Source organism: Macrobrachium nipponense, chromosome 9 (genome assembly GCF_015104395.2).
Source record: "Macrobrachium nipponense isolate FS-2020 chromosome 9, ASM1510439v2, whole genome shotgun sequence".
Taxonomy (NCBI): domain Eukaryota; kingdom Metazoa; phylum Arthropoda; class Malacostraca; order Decapoda; family Palaemonidae; genus Macrobrachium; species Macrobrachium nipponense.
The window spans coordinates 14,534,819-14,542,318 of record NC_061110.1 but is presented as its reverse complement, the minus strand read 5'-3'; the positions used below and the strand labels follow the sequence as shown (position 1 = coordinate 14,542,318).

General features: G+C 35.6%; 1 protein-coding gene across 2 annotated transcripts in view; it reads right to left on the bottom strand.

The window, feature by feature from the left end:
• LOC135218509 (uncharacterized) overlaps window positions 1-7,500 on the bottom strand; it is a 24,496-nt gene that overhangs the window by 9,413 nt on the left and 7,583 nt on the right. Inside the window, exons 1-2 of one of the 2 annotated variants that reach the window (XM_064254874.1) lie at window positions 7,120-7,291; window positions 626-813 (exon numbers count right to left, since the gene is read on the bottom strand). In XM_064254874.1, coding sequence (XP_064110944.1) covers window positions 626-787 — 162 coding nt within the window. In that variant the 5' untranslated portion in view covers window positions 788-813; window positions 7,120-7,291. Of the gene's footprint in view, window positions 1-625; window positions 814-7,119; window positions 7,292-7,500 lie in introns of those variants that run through there. The other variant, XM_064254872.1, reaches the window with a different exon arrangement.

Sequence of the window (7,500 nt, the reverse complement as noted above, 5' to 3'; positions counted from 1 at the left end):
TTTTTTCCTCTTCTTCTCCCATCCACCTCTTCCTTTTTTCCCTTTTTGCCCCATCCACCCCATCCTTTTTTCCCCATTCTTCTCACATCCACCTCTTCCTTTTTTTCCTTTGTCTCCCATTCACCCCTTCTCTTTTTCCCCTTTTTCCCTTATCCACCCTTCCCTTTTTTTTTCCTTCTTCTCCCATCCACCCCTTCCTTCTTTCCCTTTTTCTCTTCTCTCCCCCTTCCCTTTTTTCCTTCTTTCTCCCATCCACCTCTTCCTTTTTCCCTTTTTCTCCCATCCACCCCTTCCTTTTTTCGTTTTCTCTTATACACCATTTCCCTTTTACCCTTTTATCTCCGATCCAACCCTTCCCTTTTTTTCCCCTTTTCTCCCATCCACCTCTTCCTTTTTTTCCATTTATCTCTTATCCATCCTTTCATTTTTTCCCTTCTCCCATCCACCCTTACCTTTATTTTCTTTTTCCCCATCCACCCCTTCCTTCTTTCCCTTCTCCTCCTATCCATCCCTTCCATATTTCCTTTCTTCTCCCATCCACCCCATCACCCACTTCCGTCTCCTTCCATTCACTCCCTCCCCCACCCACACCCCAACACCCAAAACTGATACCAAAGAAACTCACCAGATCGGCCGCCCAAACTTCGAAGCTCATGGGCGCCGTCTCTGCGTAGAGGATCTCGGCGCCCACCGGACGCAAGGGCGTGATGAGAGACAAGAACAGAGTCCCCAGGGTCATTAACGCCGCCTTTCCCAAGGGAGTCACCACCTTCGTCTCCGGCGCCATCTTGACAGTCAGGTGACGAAATGAGCCTTTTAGAGACGAATGAAAATGAAGCTAAATCAGTAACTTCTGCGAATATAAAATGCACAAGACTATGCAACAAAATGCAGCCTGAATATAAAATCCACAAGACTATGCAACAAAATGCAGCCTGAATATATAAGACTATGCAACAAAATACAGCCTGAATATAAAATCCTAAAGAACGTACAACAAAATACAGCCTGAATATAAAATCCTAAAGAACGTACAACAAAATACAGCCTGAATATAACATCCTAAAGAACGTACAACAAAATACAGCCTGAATATAAAATCCTAAAGAACGTACAACAAAATATAGTCTGAATATAAAATCCTAAAGAACGTACAACAAAATACAGCCTGAATATAAAATCCTAAAGAACGTACAACAAAATACAGCCTGAATATAAAATCCTAAAGAACGTACAACAAAATATAGTCTGAATATAAAATCCTAAAGAACGTACAACAAAATACAGCCTGAATATAAAATCCACAAGGCTATGCAACGAAATACTGCCTGAATATAAAATCCACAAGGCTATGCAACGAAATACTGCCTGAATATAAAATCCACAAGACTATGCAACGAAATACAGCCAGAATATAAAATCCTAAAGAACGTACAACAAAATACAGCCTGAATATAAAATCCACAAGACTAAATGCAACGAAATACAGCCGCATATGCAAAGACTAAAATGCAACAAAATATAGCCTTGAATATAAAATGCCATAAGGACTGTGCCAAACAAAAGGGGATAGTCTGAATATAAAATCTAAAGGAATGTACAACCAAAATACAGCCCTGAATCTGCCAAGACGGTTATGCAAACAAAATATAGCCGAATTATTCCCCCCCAAACATGGCAATAAAAATAAAATAGGCCTGATTAATAAAATGACTAAGACTGTTTGCAACAAAATACAGCCCTGAATAAAAATAAAATCCACAAAGGACTATTGCAACAAAAAGTTCAGGCCTGAATATGCAAGGACTATGCAAAAAACAAATTATAGCCTGAATATAAAATGCACAAGATCTATTGCAAACAAAATATAGTCAAGAAAAATGAATATAAAATCCTAAAGAATGTACAACAAAAATAACAGCCTGACGTATCAAAAATCCACAAGGCTATGCAACGCAAATTACTATACTACCTGAATATAAAAAATGCCCAACAAGACTATGCCAAAAACGAAATACAGCCTGAATATGCAAGACTATGCAACAAAATATAGCCTGATATAAAATGCAGAACAAGACTATGCAAACCAAAATATAGCCTTGACTATAAAAATGCATAAAGACTGGTGCAACAAAATACAGCCTGAATATAAAATCCACAAGAACGTATGCAAACAAAATACAGCCTGAAATATAAAAATGCCACAATACTATGCCAAAACAAATACAGCCTGAAATAATAAAATGCACAATACCTAATGTCAACAAAATTCAGCCTGAATATAAAATGCACAAGACTATGCAACAAAATTCAGCCTGAATATAAAATGCACAATACTATGCAACAAAATTCAGCCTGAATATAAAATGCCAATACTATGCCCAAAACAAAATTCATGCCTTGAATATAAAATTGCACAAGACTGTGCACAAAATTTCAGCCTGAATTATAAAATGCTACAATTACTATTGCAACAAAATACAGCCCTGAACTAAATGTTCAACAAGACTGTGCGAACAAAATTCAGCCTGAATCTAAAATGCACAATACTATTGCACAAAATACAGCCTGACTATAAAATGCACAATACTACTTGCAATCAAAATTCAGCCATGAATATAAAAATTGCCACAGACTGTGCAACAAATACCAGCCTGAATATAAAATGCACAAACTACTAGCAACAAAATAAAGAGCCTGAATATAAAATGCCAACAAGACTGTGCAACCAAAATACAGCCTTGAATATAAAATGCCAACAATACTATTGCAACAAATACCAGCCTGAAATATAAAATGCACAAGACTGTGCAACCAAAACCTACAGCCTGAATATAAATGCACCAATACTATGCAAACCAAATTCATGCCTGAATATAAAATGAATCACCAAAGACCTGTGGCAACAAAATACAAGCCTGAATATCAAAATTGCCAACAATACTGTTGCAACAAAAATTTCAGCCTGATATAAAATGCCCAACAAGACTGTGCAACAAAAATACACAGCCTGAATATAAAATGCACAATACGGTTGCAACAAAATAAACCTAATCCTGCAATTCTAAAATCCAATACTGGTGCAACAAAATTCAAGCCTGAATTAAATGTGCACAATACTATGGCAACAAAATTCAGAGCCTGAATTAAAATAAAATGCCCAACAAGACTGTGCAAAACAAAAATACAGCCTGAATAATAATAAAATGCAAACAATACTATTGCAACAAAATACAGCCTGAATATAAAATGCACAAGACTATGCAACAAAATACAGCCTGAATATAAAATGCACAAGACTGTGCAACAAAATACAGCCTGAATATAAAATGCACAATACTATGCAACAAAATTCAGCCTGAATATAAAATGCACAATACTATGCAACAAAATTACAGCCTGAATATAAAATGCACAATACTAGTGCAAAAAACAAAATTCACGCCTGAATAAAAATAAAATGCACCAATACTATGCCAACAAATTCAGCCTGAATATAAAATGCACAATACTATGCAACAAAATACAGCCTGAATATAAAATGCACAATACTATGCAACAAAATTCAGCCTGAATATAAAATGCACAATACTATGCAACAAAATTCAGCCTGAATATAAAATGCACAATACTATGCAACAAAATTCAGCCTGAATATAAAATGCACAATACTATGCAACAAAATAACAGCCTGAAATATAAATGCACAATACTATGCAAAACAAAATTCAGCCTTGAATAAAATTAAAATGCCCAAACAGAACCCTGTGCAACAAAATACAGCCTGAATATAAAATGCACAATACTATGCAACAAAATACAGCCTGAATATAAAAAGATGCACCAATACTGTGCAACAAAATTCCAGCCTGAATATAAAATGCCAACATACTTATGCAAGCAAATTCAGCCCTGAATATCAAAATGCACAAGACTGGTGCAACAAAAATACAGCCTTGAATATAAAACTGCACAATACTATGGCAAAACCCAAAAAAAATACGCCTGAATAAAAATAAAATGCCAACAAGTACTATGCAACAAAAATTCAGCCTGAATATAAAAATCGCACAATACTATGCGCAACAAAATTCAGCCTGAATATAAAATGCCAACACGACTGTGCAACAAATTCATTCGCCTGAAATAAATAAAATGCACAAGACTGTGCAACAAAATTACAGCCTGAATATAAAATGCACAATACTATGCAACAAAATACAGCCTGAATATAAAATGCACAATACTATGCAACAAAATACAGCCTGAATATAAAATGCACAAGACTGTGCAACAAAATACAGCCTGAATATAAAATGCACAATACTATGCAACAAAATACAGCCTGAATATAAATGCCCAACCAGACTATATGCAACCAAAACAATTCAGCCCTGAATTACAAAATGCAACAATAACTGTGCAACAAAATACAAGCCTGAATATAAAATGCACAAGACTGTGCCAACAAAATAACAGCCTGAAATAAATAAAATGCTACAATACTATGCAACCAAAATACAAGCCATGAATATAAAATGCACAATACTATGCAACAAAATACAGCCTGAATATAAAATGCACAATACTATGCAACAAAATTCAGCCTGAATATAAAATGCACAAGACTGTGCAACAAAATTCAGCCTGAATATAAATGCCAATAACTACTTGCAACCAAAATACCAGCCTTGAATATAAAATGCACAACTACTAACTGCAACAAAATACAGCCTGAATATAAAATTGTGCGACAATACTAAGGCAACAAAATTTCAGCCTGAAATATAAAATAAAATGCCAACAATACTATGCTCAACAAAATTTCCAGCCTGAATATAAAATGCACAATACTAATGCACAAAATTCCAGGCCTGAATCTAAAATGCAAAGAATACTGGTGCAACAAAATACAGCCCTGAATATAAAATGCACAATGACTGTGGCAACAAAATACAGCCTGAATATAAAAAATGCCACAATACTATGCCAACAAACACAACAGCCTGAATAAAATAAAATGCCAATAACTACTTGCAACAAAATTCAGCCTGAATATAAAATGCACAAGACTGTGCAACAAAATTCAGCCTGAATATAAAATGCACAAGACTGTGCAACAAAAATTCAGCCCTGAAATAAATAATGCACAAGATTGTGCAACAAAATTTCAGCCTGAATATAAAATTCCAACAAGACCTGTGCGCAAATTCCAAAACTTACAAGCCCTGAACTATAAATGCACCAATAGACTGGTGCAACAAAATAACAGCCTGAATTAAAATAAAAATGGCACAAAGACTTGGTGCAACAAAATTCCAGCCTGAACTATAAAATGCCAACAAGAATTGTGCAACAAAATTCCAGCCGCTGAAATATAAAATGCACAAGACTGTGCAACAAAATTCAGCCTGAATATAAAATGCACAAGACTGTGCACTCAAAATTCCGCCCTGAAAATATAAAAAATGCACAACGACTGTGCAACAAAATTCGCTGAAATATAAAATGCACAAGACTGTGGCAACCAAAATTCAGCCTGAATATAAAATGCACAAGACTGTGCAACAAAATACAGCCTGAATATAAAATGCACAAGACTGTGCAACAAAATTCAGCCTGAATATAAAATGCACAAGACTATGCAACAAAATACAGCCTGAATATAAAATCCACAAGACTGATGCAACAAAATTCAGCCTGAATATAAAATGCACAAGACTATGCAACAAAATACAGCCTGAATATAAAATGCACAATACTATGCAACAAAATATAGCGTGAATATAAAATCCATCAGACTATGCAACAAAATATAGCCTAAAGTGAAGGTCATACAAGAAGAAAGCAAATTTAAAAAGGAACTGAAGACTCTCCTATTGTGCAGGAGCTTCGATACTGACGAGAAAACGCTAAAAGACAATTATGAAATATGAGAAGCCCTTCTTTTGAAAACGACAGAGAGGGAATCATCCCTGCGGAGGGGAGTACATAAAACCAAACAAAGCGATCAAATAGATTTTAAAAATCAAGAACAAACCTAAATATCTTATCATTAATTCATCGTTATAAGTATATAAATATTATATAAGTCATATTTATAAGTATATGAATATTTGAACATAATTCCTTCTCTAGTGATATGAATCTATCACTCCTTTCGGGGTCAAGTCGTGTTCATTTTGTTCAATCCAGGTTTCTGTTTTTCTCTCACTAGATTGGGGCCTTTGGCGTTTGCCCTCCCGTCGGACTCCACACTCAACATTGCATTAATATGCCTCAGAATTGTCAACAAGAAATTGTCTTATTAGTTTTTTTTTTTTTTTTTTTTTTTTGCAATAGCTGTGTGTCTAATATGAAATTAAGATCTTTTAGACAGAAATTTAACAATTAAAAAACCCGATCTTTTTTGCTCAGAATCATTACTATCTATCAATGAGAGAGAGAGAGAGAGAGAGAGAGAGAGAGAGAGAGACGTTTGCGCGAATCCATCTTGCTCCTTCAATAGCCTCTTGAATCATCCTCAGCACTCAATGAAGAATCGATTAAAAAAAAATTAGTTATTTTCCTGAGGAATGCCATGATAAAGACGCGACTAAAAATATTTCTTGGTGACTTAACTTTATCAAGTCCCAAGAGAATTAAAATGAAAGCCTCCAAAGAGGACGGACGGCCTCGGCCTATATATAGATTCCGAATTAAAAAGCCACTTTTTGAAGATTTATCGTGCTTTTAGGGATTAGGTAGATTTGCCGTGCTTTTAGGGATTAGGTATCCACATTCTGATGTCTGTGAATATAATAGTTTATTTATCTCTTTATATTTGTCATTTTCATCGTTGTAGTGTCCTGTCGCGTCTTTTCTCTCTCTCTCTCTCTCTCTCTCTCTCTTCAACATATGGGTTTACTTCATTGCAGAATCTTGTTTTGCCTTCGTCTGGTGGCTTGTTCGACTTGGTTTTGGCGCCTACCCCAATAAATAAAGACGGATTGTCTCTTACCTGACGGCTTCTTGGTTAAACAATTAGGCTACGCACCTCTGACGAACGGGAAGATTTTAAAAATTATCACGAATAGCTTTTCCCACAGGCGGTTGGAAACCTATGATATACTCTCTTACCTTAGAGCTTTTCTGAAGTAAACTCTTACGCGCTTCTGAAGAAGGGAAGTCTTTAACAAATTATTACGACAACCTCTTTTTTTTTTTTTTTTTGAGGAGTTACGTAGTTGTTCCTGCCCTCCCTTGCTTGGACCGAAAGACCCTCGAACTACGTAGATCGGAACCCAGATACTGAGGGAAGTTGGTCAAATCATACTTCCATTTAGATAAAGAGCAAGTGTTCGTATTCCAAATCGTGACGCATGACGCTCTGAGAGGGATATATATGCTTTTCGTACATTAAATTATAACACCTGCTGTGATATTCTCCAATAACTTACGAAACCGCTATCACTGCTGGTGCACACCTGCGAGAGAGAGAGAGAGAGAGAGAGAGAGAGA